Source organism: Tamandua tetradactyla, chromosome 4 (genome assembly GCF_023851605.1).
Source record: "Tamandua tetradactyla isolate mTamTet1 chromosome 4, mTamTet1.pri, whole genome shotgun sequence".
NCBI lineage: Eukaryota > Metazoa > Chordata > Mammalia > Pilosa > Myrmecophagidae > Tamandua > Tamandua tetradactyla.
In genome coordinates, this window is record NC_135330.1 from 101905582 (window position 1) to 101923765 (window position 18184).

At 42.5% G+C, this 18184-nt stretch overlaps 1 protein-coding gene across 8 annotated transcripts in view; it reads left to right on the top strand.

Annotated features, from left to right (window-relative positions):
* Window positions 1-17532, top strand: part of TRPC4 (transient receptor potential cation channel subfamily C member 4) — a 242653-nt gene extending 225121 nt beyond the window's left edge. For 4 of the 8 annotated variants that reach the window (XM_077158050.1, XM_077158052.1, XM_077158053.1 and 1 more), the window contains 4 exons: window positions 2040-2234; window positions 14003-14044; window positions 14171-14260; window positions 15693-17531. In XM_077158050.1, the coding sequence (XP_077014165.1) occupies window positions 2040-2234; window positions 14003-14044; window positions 14171-14260; window positions 15693-16412 (1047 nt within the window). In that variant the 3' untranslated portion in view covers window positions 16413-17531. Of the gene's footprint in view, window positions 1-2039; window positions 2235-14002; window positions 14045-14170; window positions 14261-15692 lie in introns of all 8 variants that reach the window. The other 4 variants (XM_077158048.1, XM_077158047.1, XM_077158049.1 and 1 more) reach the window with 2 other exon arrangements.
* Window positions 17533-18184: the final 652 nt, after the last annotated feature.

Sequence of the window (18184 nt, forward strand, 5' to 3'; positions counted from 1 at the left end):
TTATTATGTAAGGATGGTATAACGTGCTCCTTTTGCCTCTGTTAAGGGTCTGTCCTTCTAGGCTACTTCATAACAGATAAGCACCCACTTCAAATCCCTATTTTTATTTTTCCCAAACTCTAAAAGCACTTGAGAGGACAGCAGCCACTGAGCCCTTGAGGCAGAATGGCCCAGCTTGGGACTCGGAGCAGGCTTCCACCTGCCCCAGCAGGGCAGGGCTTACCCCTAGAGCATTCTCTTCTTGCCTGCTGCTCATAGCACAGAGCTGTAAGGCAAAGCGTGAGCGTGAGAACAGCCTAAGAGTTGGAAGGCAGAAGCAACCAGGGAGGACACAGCTAACGCTTGCTGCCCACTCATTCGTTTGCCCATTTATCAGATATTTATTGATACATACCAGATAGATGCTTGATTTAGGAATTTAGGGAACAACATAGAAAGTCCCTTCTCTCTAGAAACAAGTAATGTCGTAGGGTCAGAAAAATATCAATGAATTATTTCCATATTGAGATAAGAAAATTAAGAAAGTAAATGTGCAGAAGAAGGAATGCTGACTTGGGTCAGGTATACCAGGCAGCTGAGGATGGCTGGGAGTCAGAGCTCAGGTCCCAGAAGAGGCAAAACCTAAGCTGTGAGCCGAGGCTCCTATGCCGACTACTTAGAAAGGGTATTTGGATGGGGGCAGGGGTGGGTGGTTTTGGTCATCACAGGCTTAGAACGTTTCCCCTCCGACATTTCTTCCACTAAGGAAGGAGGAATGTGCCTTGTGTTACTGGTAAGAAAACATAAGGAGGTCAGGACGTTTTATAAATCTGTGACCCCTTGAGAATCCAAAATCAGAACGGACAGAAGCTTCTTCAAAGCCAGCACTTCATCTGCATGACTGCCTGGTCAGGCCCTCCAACCAGTCTGCCTGAATTATATTCTCCACGTCTGTGGCAAACAGCATGTGCCTTGCTTGATGAGTGCAGCACAATCAATCAGCCCAAATCTACAAACCTGTTTTTAGAAAGAAAGGCAGACAGGCTCCAAGAGACATGGAGAAGGAGAGAGGGGACAGTATGGAAGGGAGGGAAGCTGCAGCTTCCATGCATCCATCTCTCTCCATCTGTCTGTCTAGTCAGGTATTTATTTGCTCAGCAAATATGAAAGCCATGTGACTTCTGGATACTGTGATTCTTGTTTAAAGCCCAATCTGACCAGAGTCGAGACCAAAACCCTTACAGTGTGTATACGTCATATGCATTTATCAACCCAAACTGATTAAGGAATATTAGAATGGTGCATAGTCAAAGATTGTTCCCCTACTCTAAAACTGTTGAGGTCTCTTTACTAATGGTAATGGATTACAATAAATTATTTTGAATTCTTTGAATGCGTGGAGGCCCAGTTTCTAGTTTACTAGTGTAAGAGGAGACTAGCTTCCCTCTATTTGATGGCCACAAATACTCCAAAGTTGTCCCCAGAGACTGGTACCCTGGGGTGAGTCGTAGCCCCCACCAGCCTGCTCCTCTCCTGGGTTGTTTGGCCGAGGTTGGGTCCAGATTCGATGTCGTGTCAGGGAGGCCGGTCCTGCCTCAGGTGGAGGGATTCCTTCTGGGTTTCTGTCGTCTGCCTGAGGATGGACAGGGAAACACATCACATAAGACGCTCCCTGGCTGAGCCACGAGCCCCTGAAGGTGTACCCACCCTGCAGGGGTCCAGGCCTTGGGGAGGCGCAAAACCCAGGACAAGTTGGAACCCCCCAAACCTGAGCTGCGCTGCGGGAAATGCAGGGGCCCCGCGTCTCATGGAGTGACTTTGGATCTGCTTCACTGCAGAGGGAAGGGTGAAAGGCGGCTGAGAGCTGGGGCGCCTTGCCAGGGTGAGCCTGCTGCATCTGAAATATTTAGATGACGATCCCTGGCAGGCGGCAGTGTTTTTATAAGCCATTTAATTAATGTTCGCGGAGCCCACTTGGGGTGGGGGGAGGCTCTCTGCATGCTTTGTCTCGCCTTATTAGCTCAGGGCACTGTCAGCAGTTGTTGTGTTCTCCCATTCAGGACCACGCAGACATTGAATGGAAATTTGCCCGCACCAAGCTGTGGATGAGTTATTTTGAAGAAGGAGGCACGCTGCCCACCCCCTTCAATGTCATTCCGAGCCCCAAGTCTCTCTGGTACCTCGTCAAGTGGATATGGACCCACCTGTGCAAGAAGAAGATGAGAAGGAAGCCGGAGAGCTTTGGGACCATAGGGGTAAGGTCACAGCACGTTAGTATCGCTCTTATGATTCCATCGTGGCTTTGAATAGATTTGTATTCTTTACCTAAGACGTTCAGATCTTTGGCCTTTTGGTCTCATCGATTGCATTGTGTGGATATTTTCTTGCATGGTGACCATACCTAGGGTACTGAGTGACTCTGACTTCTTTGCAAACCCATTTCCTACATGGAGAAGCCTCTTTCCCTGAGGACGCACTCTGGCGCCATTAGGCAAGGACTGCAGGGCAGCCCGCTTCCTCTCAGCACTGCTTCCTAGGGCTTTTTAGAACTGTAACCGCAGCTCATGTTTGGTCCGTCTTACTCAAAATCTGAGTCCTCTTTACCAATTGTGATGGATTACAATGAGCTGTTTTTGAGGACTTAGAACACTTCTCCCTCCTTTAGGCGGTAGCTCCAAAATCACTGGCTATGCTGTGTCAGATGTAGGCAGTGAATTCAGAATATGGCTAACGTGTCAACATTTTGTTTCTATTTCTCGACCATGTTAAATGCCAAGAAGTTGTGTTGTAAAAATTAGGACTTCTGAGAACCACGGTCCTGTTTTTATTGGAAGACTGTATCTCCTTTGGAAGTGTCTTTCATATTGCAAAACATGAGTTCAAACAATTCCAGGAGAAAATATATGGGCTTTGGTCTTTGTTCTAGCCAAACCACTGACCGGGGACAAGTCTTTCCTCATTTCTGTCTCACTCTGTTTCCTAATGTTGGAAGTTCTTATGGTGAAGTTTTGGGAATTGTTGGGGCCTGAATCGTGTACCCATGAAAGGGACGTTCAAGTCCCAGCCCCTGGCTCTGGGGCCATGAGCCCATTATGTAACTACAACCTTTAAAGATGTCATTAGCAAAACTGTGCCAAGCTGAGTGGGAGTGGGCCTTAGTCTTATATGGCTGAGTTCCTTATAAGCAAAGGAAACTGGACATGGAAAAGGAAGCCCAGGGCACAGGCAGAAGCTGGAAGCCAGTGGGACCAGGAGGAGAAAGGATAAGACACCGCCACGTGCAGCACCACGTGCTGGGAAAGCCAAGGACCAAAGCCTGCTGACCAGCCAGAAGATACTGACCTTGGGAGAAAGCCAGCCTTCCTGCCTCCTGCAACCATGAGCCAATAAACTCCTGTAGTTAAGTCAGCCCGGTGTGTGCTATTTCTTTTAGCAGCTGGTAACTAATGCAGGAATTAGCAAGTAACATGCATTAGTCACATTGACCTTCTCAGAGGAATTGCCTTGGAAATATTCTGAAGGGCCTTTAGATGAGAAGTACTAAATAATGCTAAATATTTCATCAAAACTTTAAATTTATTTTAAATTTCATTAACATAACTTATGACTGCTAGTTACACCCTAAATGACCCTTCTCACTGGTTAACATTGTCACCCGTCAGATGATTTCAACACCAGTGATGCCTTATTTTACTGAAAGTGGCACTGATTTTTCTGTCATCTCAGGAACAGTTCTAATTCTAAAGAGAAATTGATTGCAAGCAGGTATTGCATGATAGAGAGGTGGTTAGGAGAGGCACTTACATTCTTTCTAATAAGCATTATGCTGTGGAAATAGGGGATTAAAAATTGGAAACATTTCTGATCTTAGAAATTAAAGTCAGATTATACAGGAGTTTGTCCTGAAACCCTCACGGTAACTTATAGACCACATCACTCATCTTGGGAAGAGTGAAATTATTTCAGTCCTAGGGTTTGATTTGTCTCACAGACTTATAGTCCAGTTTATAAATTAAAATGATTACAGAATAAATGTAATGATTTAGCTACAATACACAATTATTTCATATATCCCACAACTCAAGGCAGTATGTGGGGATCTGGGCTGTGGGAGGCTGATCTCCCATCCTGGAGTTTCATTTCTAACGTGGGAGAACATATTACTACAATAACTGTTATATAATAATGTTGTCATGAAGTCATGTATAAGATGCAATGAGAGAACGATGGAAGAAATCATTCATTTTTCCTTGAGGTAACAGGGAAGGGCTCCCAAAGATGCCATCCCCCTGCCCACTTCCTTCTGGATTAAAACGCAGCCAGTCTTCCTTGTTCCAGGACTCCGTACTTGTGAGTCTGCCTGCTTGCTGACGCTTATCTGTAACCCCAAGGTTGGTGGCCACGCACTTCCGTGGTCACTGTGGACCTTTGCAGAGAGCAGGGAATTCGAGTGGCACGTCACGTACGCTCCCAGCTGAGGTTGAACAAGGCAACATTCTACCTTCTTGTTTCAGTTCTCTTACTCTAACAGGTGTTCTTTTTGCAATATACTTAAAGTAACATTTTTCTTCCTTTTGTTAGTGATTTCACTGCATATTTAGCCCTCAGGTGTAGTGATGAAGTGCTGTCTAGTGTTTCTAAGAGCAAGAAGGTTGTGACCTACCATATAGAAAAAAAAACATGCTTTAGGCAAGCTTCCATCATGAATGGGTTATGGCGCTGCTGGCTGTGAGTTGAATGTGAATGAACCAACACCTCACTAAATGAGCTCTAATTATCTATAACCCAAGGTGATTTATGATTCCACTGGTTTAAATTTATGCTCAGAAGCTTTGTTTAAATGTTGCTCTGAAATGTTCTGAAGGCAAAAACAACCCCACAAAAAACAAAAAACACCTATTCCTAGATGGGGTTAATTGGCAGGGGGCAGCCTCTGGACAGTGAAACAAAAACTTCTTAAGCAATCATTGTTTGTAAATGTAAGGTAGAGGCAAAGGATATGAGGCATCTTTAAATGGAAACACACATAAAACAAGGTGACATTACAGGTTGATGAAACGCTGTGAGCAGAGGTGAAGGAACCTAATCCTGATTTTCTCCAGGAGCATGGCTCAATACTTGTTGATTCATGGTTCACTGGCCACTTTATAAAACAGAACTACTACCAATATTCATCCTCTGCTCCATCTTACTCTTAAATCCATAAGCAATTTATTCAATCAGTCCCTCTAAAGATATTATTGATTCTTGCTCTCTTAATAAGTATCTCGCAAAAGAATATTTTGATTTGAAAGAAACTCATCAAACAAACAAACAAAAATGCCATAGATGAAGGCAGTTTATCTCCAGTATTTAAATTTTAGGCAAAGTAAAAAGAATCTTGGATTTTAGAATGTCACAAAAATTGTATCAAGTTACAGCCACTTACTCTGCTTCTACAAAATGCTGGACCCTGCTCTAACACTTTAAAAGACCCGGCTGTGTTGCCAACAAAAATAGTGGAGAACCACTCAAAGAATTTGGCTTCCAACCCTCAATCCACTGTTCATGCATCGTTAAGCATATTAGTCTTCACTTCTTAGATGTAAAGAGGAGCTTAGTATTCAAATTGGGCTTTCTTTATCACAGTAATAATTCTAACCTTTCAGAGGAGAGGGAAAATGGCATGGATTAAAGAGCTTTCTTGATCATATATTACCCATCTCATAAACAGTAAATAAAAATTTTGTTAATGTCTCTAAATTGAATATTTTGCTTCAAGGTGGTGCACAACAAAACTAGTTGAGAATTAATGATGACCTCAAATCATTGCTTTTCCTATTGCCACGTAAATTCTACTAACCTTTGGTAGTGAGTATTTTGATGCTTTGGGAACTTAACATCACAGTAAATATTCTGGGTCATCTTCCTTTTCTCCATCTTCTTCACACTCTCAATCTGACCTCTTTTCCACAAAACCAGGGCCCCGCACAAGCACCAGCCTCACCAAAGCCAAGTTGAAGCTCTCTTACTTTACTCTTCACCTGGCCAGTATTTCCAGGACAATAGTGTCACTGAGCAAGCACTCACTGCCCGACTTGCACAGAGCGGCTACTATGACATCAGGATTTTGAGAAAAGCAAGAGATTTATTGTGAGGTCAGCCATCAAGGAGACAAGGGTCAACTGTGTCTCCCCGATCTGAGAGTTATAGGAATGAGCAGTGGAAGGTATGAGGCCAGGAGCGAGAGGTCCAACTTGTCGTAACCCAGTCGGTTAATTATACAGCCATCCATAACTGGTAGAGTGGATTTCAGGCTGGATCTTCCTATTGAAAGACTGCTTCCATTTTGATTTGCTTCCAATGTCTCCTCCTCCTCCTCATAAACTTGGACCTGATATCCCAAATGTCATCTCAAGGACAGCGTATGTTTCTGCATTCGCTCAGGTGATATGAGCTGTGGTGAAGCATGATTGCCTGCAATCCTAGCTCAGAAGAAAAAGTTATGAAAACAGAGGACATCTCCACAAACCAGTCTTTTGGTTTCAGTAGGACAGAATACCTTGATTTGGATATTCTTAGTTAAGCCTTACACATTTTCATTTACATAGAAGTGAACAATATATTATGTGTAAAGAAGCTCTAGTTTCTTTAAAAAAAACCCATTAGATAAACGAAAAGTAAATTGAGATGGTGATCAAATTAACAGAGGAGTAATGCTGAAAAGTAATTGATTTTTCTGTGAGTTAATTTCAATTGTGATATTCCTCCTGATATTTCATTATGTAGACATTTAACACAAGGAGACACACATATGTATTCATTTAAAGGTGACATTGAACCACCAGTGACTGTCGCTTGTACGATCAGAGCATGGCTTAGAATATTGCATTTCATTTCAAAGGGACCTTTGAAAGCATTTAGTGCAACCATTTTCATGAAGAGAGAACTTGTTCACCTTGGCTAGTACCTCAGGGTCCCTTAGTAACAGAGCTGGGAATAAAACCTGGGTCTTTTTTTTCCCCAATTCACTGTGTTTTCCCTTTCCATCTCTTTTTTCCCTGGAAAGTCTAATGAATAGGCAACACCATCTCCCATGTTGAATATTCATCTTTTTTATTGTCCTCAGCAGCTTTTTCAGACACTGTCACGTTTTCAGCCATGCCTTAGACACCTGCCTCCCAAAGTCCCTTTCTAACAGGGTGGCTTACTTTCTGCCCTCATCCAACCTGCCTACATATCTGCCATCTTTTCAAGCAGAAAGTCGAAACCAAAGTGGAGGTGGAGTTTAGTATATTCTTTGAGGCCTCTTCTCTAGCTTTCTTCCTCATGGTTCACTTATTGAAGCTTCTCACCCAGCAGCGGCATGAGTGTTGGGCTGACGCTGGTCCCCTCCAGTGCCCAGGCTCCAGCCTTATCTTGTTATTTATGGCTTCCGGCTAACACAATAAAACTAGCCCTGAACACTCATTAGTGATTTTTATTTTTACTTTGAACTTCCTTTTATGGGTGACTGGAGTTTCAGATAAATTAATATTTTACTTGGAATGCTTTCTGGGGGAAATCATAAATGAAGCAGAAATGCTTTATTGAGCAAAACCTTTACCCCAGAAAGCAAGCCTGTTACTGAGAAATGGCCTGTCTCTGGGCAGTCATATAGGGCAGCCCGCTGAGAGAGCAATAACCAAATAAGAGACACACTTGTGGCTTTTGATATTACTTCTTGCCAAAGTTGTGGCTTACCCCCATCTAATCAGCTAATACTCTCCTTAGTCTTAAAGCTCTTGCTCTCAGACTTGCATGCACTGAAATCATCAGGGATTTCCAATTTAACAAGTATTTCCAGCTTGTGATTTTCATTAGAACCTCCTGGTAATGAAAGCATGGGCAGCTGTCTATCTCAATTTTTTAAAAACTAAAACCAAACCAGTCTCTGGTTGTTCTCAGAAGGCTCAGAGCCACTGAAAGTAAAAAGATGCTAGTGTAATACTTTGCCAAAGTGTCTCATTAATATGAGACATTTTTAATGCCATAAGCTGGGTTTCTAATTGGAAAGCCTAAGTTATAAGGCTTTATAACTTAGCCTTATAGCTGAGCAAAAAATCATTAGGTCTCTTGGTAATATTAAAAATTGATTTCAACTTCTCAATGCATTTCCCTAGTTTTCTCCCTAGCGCAGAGTGAGCAGTGTCAGCACCGGCTTCAGCCGGCATTTGGGGCTCTGCGAGACTCTAGATGCAGCAGCCTGGCCAAGTGCCGCAGAAATGAGCTTGGTCAAGTCATGGCCAGAGAATTAGAAACCAGGATTGGGTCAGCCCTGCCTCTCACTGCTCAGGGAATGATGCTAACAGGACCTGCCTCTCAGACTCCCCTTTAGTGACCAGTTGTCAAATGTGTTGTCCCTTTATCTCCATGACGTTCAGTGGTCCTAACGACACATCTTACTGATATGACAATATTCGTGAGTTTCTCTCAATCTCTAAATTATCGCCACGAGATTTGCTGACCAGCCTTTTAATGAATTCTTCCTAAGTAGGGGTGCACAGGAATGAGTTGCCTGGTAGTCTAAGGATTTCAAGAGTGAGGCAAACCCTCTTTGGTTTGACAGTGTGACATTCAGGCATTTTATACCTTTAATTTTTACATGCTTAGAAAGTGTGTTTATAGAAAACAATATGTAAATGCTTGCTGAACCATCTGTAAATGAGCCAAACACAATTTTTAAAAGGGGATTACCGCTCCTGGAAAGGCCCCTCTCTTTCACTTTTCTGTAAAGGAGAACACAAGGAGACGCAAACTTTTGAGGCAGTCACCAAGCAAAGCAAAGAGCAAAAGTTATAATTTATGGACTTCAAATCAATGAAACGAGAGTGGAAGCGCGAGAAAACAGCCATGGGGAGCGACTGCAGGGAACCCGCGATGTGACATTTGTCTTGATGGCCTTGCAGAAAAAACAACCACATGAATGGACCACCCCGAGCTCCTGCTTCCCAGGCCGCAAGCCCCTGCTTCCCGGCTGAAAGCCCGTTTACCGACCGCGAGCCCCTTCCAGCTCTATCCCAGCCTGACACATCTACTGAAAGCTGAAGCTGCCTCCTTCAGTTTAGCTTTCTTATTGGTTGCTTTTTTCTTCTATCATTACTTCTGCGATGCAAATGCTGCCCCTGTTTTACAAATCAGGAGGAACCTGCAGACTGAGCTTGGGTCACCCTCCCCCTTCCGCCTGGCAGCAGCCCAGGGAGAAACCCTGCCAGGGGATATTCTGCACAGTGGTAGAGGTCGAAGGTCGAATAAGAAAAAGCCAACATAATGTACACTTCTTCCTCTAAAGCATTTTCCTAGATAGCTCAGTTAAAAAAGGAAGGTCCTTTATTGTCCATTAAATCACTTATTTCTGTCCTAAAGACATCTGAAAATCAATCAGTTAAACATATGTATATATGGGGAATGGCTAGAAACTTCTCTGTAACATTGTAAATGTGAATTCATTCACCAAGAAATTCTTTATTGCTAACCTGCATATCCTATACTATAACTGTCCCTAAATTTTTATTTTTTAATAGAGATAGAGGACACCAAGTCATTAGAGATCAATTATTTTATGAATCAAAGCGTAACACACAAATGTCTTGAAGCAAAATGAAAAAGCCCTTACCCATTCAGTTATTTTTCAAGGAGGTGTTCTTAATTTTAGTACATCTGTAAACACAAATTGGTAAGTTCTCCTGTTCTTGGTTGTTTGCAGTGATAACTGTCCAGTGGCATGCCTTCCTTATGGTAATAAATCTCTTTGAAGTTGGAAGCTCAGCTGATCTTTACCCAGCAAATGGCTTGTCTATGGAGGTGCTAGGTGTGACTGAAGGGGGGAATTTTCTACAGCATTTAATAGGGTAGGGTGAGTTCTAACCTGGACCCTACAACAGACACTGCCCCAGAGACAGTGTGGCATTTCAGCTTCTCACTCTGGGGTCCTTGACTTCTTTTCCTATGAGATTGGGTCAGTTCATTGGTTTTAATAAATTGTATGTCTGTTCTCAAATACCCACGTGTCAATTGCTATGAATTGAAATGTATGCCTTGGTCTGATTTTCCCTGACCTTAGGTAAGATTCTGGGAAGTCAGAGTTTTGGGTTTGGAGAAATAAAGGAACTTTAGTGTTAGTCTAAGAAAGGAAATTTGAAAAGCAGAGGAGCATCTTATGCATTCCCATTCGACGTATGCATGATTTATCCATGATTTCATTATCCATAAGAGTTTGGCTGTATTAATGGAGATAATGCGTGTTTGTGATCTCATAAGCTGCTCCATCTATCCATGCAATGCTCAACTCTTTTTCTTTAGTCTCAACCTTCCCCAAAGATCTAAAATCAATAGACAGTGGTTGCTCCACCTTAACGTCCCCTATTAGCATCTCCAAATATTAATTTTTTTTATTGTTTCTTTTAATAAACTAGCACCTTGGCAGCCTAGCCGGGAGCCCCAGCCATGACTCCAAACCAGCTGCCACACCCGCTGGCTTCCATTTCCTCACAGCCTTTCCACCCCCTAAAACCTTTCCATTTAGTTTACACCCACGATACCGCCCAGTTAAATTATGGTAATGACATCCCAACAGGTATCTTCATTTACTGATTCTCTCCTTACACATCTCTTCTGCCTCATGCTGCAGCCAGATGTGTGGCACAGACATTACGTTCCATCACATGTGGCTCGACTCGTCGAAACCCCAGTCCCTTCAAACCACTGAATTCAGGCCAGCATCAGGAAGTCTATACAGACAATCCATGCTAACTTTCTAACACAATCTAGTGGATTCGTTCCTGTTAGCAGAGTGCTTGCACCACACAGCTGGAATGCCCACGCCCCGTCCATCCAGCCCCTGGTTATATGCTCACTCTGACCCCATCGTCTAGAACACCTAAACATCTTTCTCCGTCAAAAGCCTGTGATTGATTACTCCTTGTCCGGTGCAAGGTCCTATTCCCTAACCCGGTTGGACCTCTTCTCCTGTCCTCAATAATCCCCTTCACTCGCACCAAGGCTTATATTTTGCCTTCATCTGTGAGTAATTTGTGCTTTTGTCATACCAAAGGGCATATTTTATTCATCTCTGGTTTCTTGCAGCACATTGCGTCAAACACGTAGTCACTTGATAAATATCTTAAATTGGCTCTGCTAGGCTGACAGGCATGGCAAAGAATCCAGAGAGACCTTAGAAAAATAATCCAAAGTCCTGCAGAGGTTTTCATAAAACTTTGGGACCCCAAATAGAGGTGAATGCTTACAGAGTTTGGCATTAACCACCTTTATTAGAACCATCCCATCACTCTATGGTTTAAATCCAAATTTCCCACTTCCAAACCTCTAGTGTCTAGGCTAAAAGCACCCAATTTAGCTGAAGGAAACACTTCCCACTATCCTGAAATCTCAAGAAAACGCACAAAGAGAGCCAATTTCATCTAAGTGCATTCTCTTCCTTCCTCAAAGCTAATTCTGATACGGGTCAAGAATATTTTTTAAAATACATTAAATCGTTGTCAGTAGGGCAAAAAAAGTGGAAAGAAGATGGGAACGAACATTTGTTTATAATGGATGCCTAAAGTCCCTTATCTCATGTAATCTTTGAAGTTACCCAGTGAGATTATCTCCACTTGGCAAGATAAAAATCAGAGAGGGTGAGGGCCTCAGAGAAGAGGCTGGCTCTGCTTCAAAGCCAGGTGTGGCCACCTCAGGCTGTGCTCCCTAGAAAGTAAGAATTTGGAGACAGGCAGGTTTAACGACAGCAAATACTGGAACAAGAGCCAATTTAGGTCACTAGCCAGAGAGCAAAGAGTGGAGGGCAGGGTCGCTGATCTTCAGGAGACAAGGGCCACCACAGGAGAACACTGCATTTAATTCCATTTTGATGTTCAGAGAGCTGATGACTTCACCCCTTCTTACAGGTCTAGCCTGGAAGTTCAGGGGACTGGTTTAAGCTCGCCAAACTAAAAACTCAATCGTTTTCTCACAATATCAGTTAGGCATGGGAAAAAACGGGTTGTCAAAAACAATGAACTGTATTAACTTCTCTCTAAATATAGGCTGTGGAAATTGAATTCTTTCTCCTGAAAGTTTAGATTTTTCTTTTTCTGCCAAACCATTTTGATGTTTCCTCAAGTTTCCCCTCAGAAGATTCAATTTAGGATTAGAATTTAAAAGTGTGATCTTTGATCTTTTTATATTTGTGTTGAAAATTTTTATGAGAAGGTTCTACAAAAGGAAAGATAGTTGTGCCCACTTTAATACGAAAATGCAGTTTTCAATTGTTACTCATAATTTTCTGATGCTGTCATCCCTAATTTTAATTTCATGTTCAGGAAATTTAAAGTTAATTTATGATGTCAAACTGCCCGTGGTTGACTATTTGCATTGGCTTGTAAATGGTTAAAACAGAATAGAGAAATGCTGTAAAAATCTAAAATAATGAAAATGGAGTAGGCTAATTTCTTTCTCTATTTCATTTAGAGTTTCAATTTAAATCACGGGAAATGGCTCACCTTTGTGATATTCATAGCGGTAGTACAAAGACGTTAATGTCAGCATCCTTGAGTATTCTGTTCAGTTTATGTACATTTAAGGACATCTGGGAGGCGTTGTTTTTCTGTCTGGACCTGCATCTGTCTTGGGTTCCAGCTGAGCTGTTTCCATGGAAGTGAGACGTCTCCATCTGCTGGCCCCATCGTAAACTTCCCAGGCTGTGTGTGTTCAGGATAGTTTCATGTTAGGTTTCAGAGTTCTTTTCATTAACGATAAATCATACTGGAGAGTTGCTTCTCAAGATTTCATGAAATTTGAATGGTATTCAAAATAATTAGTGACCTTTACTCATAATCATGAAAAAGTCACTCATAATCATGAAACATCTATTTTCATGGCCAGTGAAAATGCCATTTAGTTATTCCACAGAAATGGGTGAAAAGAGATTCTTTTGAATTGTTTGATGATTTTGAAAAATATTTCATGGTGATGTGCACACAATTCTTTTCAAAATTCCTTGTACCAGCCTGATTAAGCATTTAAAAAAGAGTAAGATCAAAATCCTTCTTAAAATCCAAAATATGTTATCTCTTCAGCTTTCTCACAATTTAGCAAATTCACTCCTCTACTATAGAAATTAGATTCTTCTGACATATTTTCTTCCTTAAGAAACAAAACTGATATTTCGTCAACATCCATAAAACTGGGCTGGGATTACACTTAACTTTGACCTAGTATATTTAGCATTCTTGTGATTTCTTCAAATACACACTTTTAATGTACTTTATTACTTAACTCAATTTGCATGAACTTTTTTTCGGTCCTTACATATCCTCTGCCTGCACCCTGCCCTCCAAAGCAGTGCTTTGTGTTAAGTCCCCTCTGCTCTCAGACCATTCTGATCTCTTCAAAATGATCACTGGACGTTCATTATTTACTAACTTAATAAGATGATAGAATAATGAATCTTATATTTGTGCAGAATCTCTTTTTTGTGAGTCTGTTAAATTTAGCTGCCTAATGAGGACGGGAAGTACCTCTAATCAATGTTTCATTGAAATCACCGTAGGGACTTGATCTTACAAGGTCACTAACCACAGATGACAGTTAAATTCCTAATCTTGCTTTGCTTATTTTTATGAAGACCATTGTGTTTTGACACTGCTAGCTTTGTATTTTATCTTATTTTTATGTATCATTGGTATATCTTTTTATTTGACATTTCCCATCTCTGTCTCTGAGCCTTGTTCTGAGGGATTTTCTGTGCAGATAAACTATGATTAATTCTCCCTCACTGTACATTTTTCTGTGCTTTAAATGCTGGTGGATCATCTGTTTGCACTTAAGTTCGCACTCATTCTTTCTTTGGATCCACACGAAACGCTCTGTAGCCACTGCCCAGTCTCTAGCACGGGGCCCACTTTGGGAAATGAGAAACCTTTCTATTCTGATTAAAATAACAATGAATTAATTTTCAGAAATGAGTAGGTCACTATAACCAAAAACGAACTGTCCCTTTCCTTTTTAGAGGCGAGCTGCTGACAATTTGAGAAGACATCATCAATATCAAGTAAGTTATACCTGCAGCATTTCTTGAAATTTGGTGTTAAAATAAAATGCATTCCTCTGTTCGGGACCAGCCTGAGAGGCAATGAGACCTCACTGACTGTCCACCTGTCCTTCTCCAACATTCTAGGAAGTCATGAGGAATCTGGTCAAGCGGTACGTGGCGGCAATGATCAGAGATGCAAAAACCGAGGAGGGTCTCACGGAGGAAAACTTTAAGGTAACTGCATCCTCTACTTTGCAGACTGCAGGCAAATTCTGCAGCGTACGAGCCAGATGAAGCATTTTTCAAATCAGAGCCCGAAACTCAGCCCCAGAACCATGTGTTCCAGCAAAGTAGCACATCTTCTGATTTTTCAATTAAATCCCCACTGAATGACAAAAAATAAAATAAAATAAAATACACCAGTCCATTGTTAAATGTTTTCTCAAAATAAATTGTCTTAAAACTTCTTAATCTAAAACATCAGAGGAGTTATTTGGAGGCAGAGAAAATTCTCTTGCCTGTGGCCTTCTGATTTGCTGTTCTAAGCAAACCTCTCCTATATGAGCTTTATTTATTTGTTGTTTATGATTTCTAAATCTGAAACATTAGTAAGCCAAATGCTAACAACAACAACTGCAAACAAACCTCCCGCTTGCTCTGTAGTGATCTGAGTGCAGAGAACTTCAGGGTTGGCTTTACTTCTAACTTCAAAACTCAGTTTTTCTCCTTGAGTTTTTGATTTTTAATTCTGTCAGAGGAGACAATGGAATATATGAAAAAATACATGCTTGTATCAATAAATAAAATAATGGCCGCTCTCCGTGAGCATTTATAGATTTTGGTTAATGATTAAGGTCACTAAGATCTTATTAGGAAAAAAAATCCTATGGAGAACTTTAAAAGAGAAAACCACAAGTTAGACAAAGAGAGTACGCTAAGCAACCAGTCAGGTAAGTAGGTGGGTAAATTGCAAAACTTAAAGTACAAATTGAAAGTTGAGTAGGATCCAAAAGCTGCTTTTCAGCCACAATATCCAGAGTTTGAAGTGAGATGATTCATGTTGCTTTGAGAAAGAGAGGCGCAGAGATGGGTTAGAACTGCTGTGTGACCCAGAAACCATGGGGGGGGAGTTGGTGGCTGGCCCCATGTTGGGGAAGGGTCATCACCGAGGTAGCAAACAATCTAGAGCGACTGCCAACCTCGGGTGGGTAGGCTCCACTTTAATCATCTTGTTTTAGATATTCATTTGGACATCACAATGTGCAAATGTTAAAGATCTTAGCAAACACATCCTTGAGAGGGCATGACGAGACTTGGCAGCAGGTGAGTATTTAGGAAGGAAGCGCTTGAGTCGGACGTCTCAGGGAACCAGAATACACTCAACTACATGACAGTAGATGGATAACGCCTCTTGTTCCTTTTCACACGGACTTGAGTAAGGCTCGTTGCTCCTGCAAAACCCCACCGTGGAGAAGAGCAGACACCAAAATGATACGAAGTCCACGAGAGAGCTGGAATTTCTAAATAAAGCCACAATAGAGTAGGGCTCTAGCTTTTAAAAATGAGTGAAAATATGTTAGACGCGTAAAAGAAAATGGGCAAACGATGTTCTGATGTTCATCTCCTTAAGTCGCCAACTAATTCTGTCACCTTCGATTTCATTTAGGAACTAAAACAAGATATTTCGAGTTTCCGCTTCGAAGTTCTGGGACTACTGAGAGGGGCCAAACTCTCTACCCTGCAGTCCGCTAATGCGACCAAGGAGTCTTCTAATTCCGCAGACTCGGATGAAAAGAGTGACAACGAAGGTAGCGGTAGGGACAGGAAAAAGAATTTCAGCCTTTTCGATTTAACCACCCTGATTCACCCGAGGTCAGCGGCGGTAGCCGCAGCAAGACACAACATAAGTAACGGCTCCGCTCTGGGGGCCCCAGACCCCCCCAGGGAGAAGCAGAGGAAAGTGAATTTTGTGACCGATATCAAAAACTTCGGGCTATTTCATAGACGGTCCAAACAGAGCGCCGCTCAGCCAAATGCAAACCCGATCTTCTCCGTTTCCGAAGGGGTTGCGCGCCAGCAGGCCGGAGGGCCACTGGAGGGGAACTTCCAGCTGCAACCCCGGGGACTCATGTCGAGGGGTGACCCGGGCGTCCCGGGACTCAGGGAACAGTGTCTGCTGGTCGACCGTCGAGACAGGAATCCGGACTCGCTGGGCCCCCAGGTGGGCAGGGGCGTGCGCTCGTTCCCCTCGGAGAAGGTGGAGGTGGAGGACACGGTGCCCAGCATCCCCAGGGGAAAACGAGGCAGGGAGAATTCCAGCACCGACTATGACGGAAACCTCACAGATACGGCCAGCCAGGACGACTATGTGACCACGAGGTTGTGAGGCAGGAACAAGGAAGCGTTCACCCACGTATATCTCTTTTCCATCGCGCTCTGGGTGGGGGGAGAGGGTTAAAATCAAATTAGCCAATGCCAGCTGACACTTGACAGAGTTCAATCAGGTGTGGTGCATTGACTTGTAACGTGTTTAAATAAGGGATTGGCTGTCAAAAACCCTTCTATTTTGGAGCCTGCTTTTGCTTTCACAACTTGTTTTACAATTTTTTTGTTGGTCTGTTTAATAAATAAAGGCACCTTGTATTCTTGATCTGTTGCAATAACCCACGGAAAACTTTTAGCTATCTTTTTCACTGAAAACAAAAGTGATTTGTTCCATGTGGTAGCTGACTCTGATAACAAGTAGTTTATATGCACAAACAATGGAGTTGATTTAGTAGAGCTTTTTGTAATTTTCTAGGGTCCGTAGAGATGGTTACTTACCAAGGACTTTTTATGTGGTCATTATACAGCTTTGATTTAAAACACAACTATTTGCCAAATTATTTCTTAAGAATATGTAAGTAATTAGGGCATACAGTTAAAGCAAGCAAGCCCTCTTATGGAGTATGATAAAACCCCCTCCTAAGATGAAAGTCAGATATACTTTGTGGAATATTAAGTTGTCCCAGTGTTTCCTTTCAGTTAGTAAGGACATTTTGATGAATGATAATTTGTCGGTAAGAAAGTTGCATTTTCATTTTTTTAAAAAACACAAATGACTTATTTCAGGTCCAACTGCTTATCAGTATAATTTCAAAAATGTGGTAAAATTTTAAAAATGTGGCAAAAGTTTCTCACTGCCAGAGAGGAATAACAATAATAAATTAGAGTGTTTAAGCACCTGAAACAAAGCAACATGATTGCATGATCATAATATATAGAGGAAAATGAATTCATCCGAACAATGTAAATTTAAGCAAAGTCAAATTCTGATATTTTCAATCAATGCACCATTGTTGTCAATTCAAAAGAAGTACAAAAACCTAGTATTTTCTCCTCTTTCCCCTGGTGACTGGTGTTTATTTCTTTGAAATTAAAAGCACTCAAAACTCATCATAAGTTTTTTCAGTGCATATATATTTTCCCTTTAGAGTAAAATGAACATTCATAATTCTTTGCTCTTTTCCTGGACTTTTCAAAGTAACGTAGCTTTTAATGCATTCACTCACCGAACTACTAAAAGGAAAGTGTTCTCACCTGATATAAAAACAGAACCGGCAACTTCTTAAAGTCTAAATTATATTACTTTTGTCTCTTTAAGCCAGGGTAGAAATGTAGAGTTGTTTCCTCACCACATGGAATTAGCATTTACCTGAAATCAACAGAAAAATGCAGGGTTCATTCTATTTAGAAAACCACTCCATAGATTAGAGAAATTGTACACGATTTATTGATGGAAAACTTCCAAACGCCATGAAACCTGGTTTCTGGTTGGTGAACGTCAGACACCAGGCGGCTCCTTAAGTGTGCTCAGCTAGGGAAGCCGCGGCCCCTCCTGCAGCCCCCCGCCCCGCCCTCAGCCCCCGTCCCTCGTCAGCCCCCGCCTGCAGCCCCCGCCCCGCCCGCAGACCCTCAGCCCCGTGTCAGCCCCCGCCTGCAGCCCCCCCGCTCCGCCTGCAGCTCCCCACCCCCACCGCCCGCAGACCCCGGGTCCCGCATCAGTCCCGCCTGCAGCTCCCTGCCCCGCCCGCAGCCACCGGTCCCGCGTCGGCCCCGCCTGCAGCCCCCCGCCTCGCCCGCAGCCCCCCGGCCACGCCTCAGCCCCGGCCCACAGCC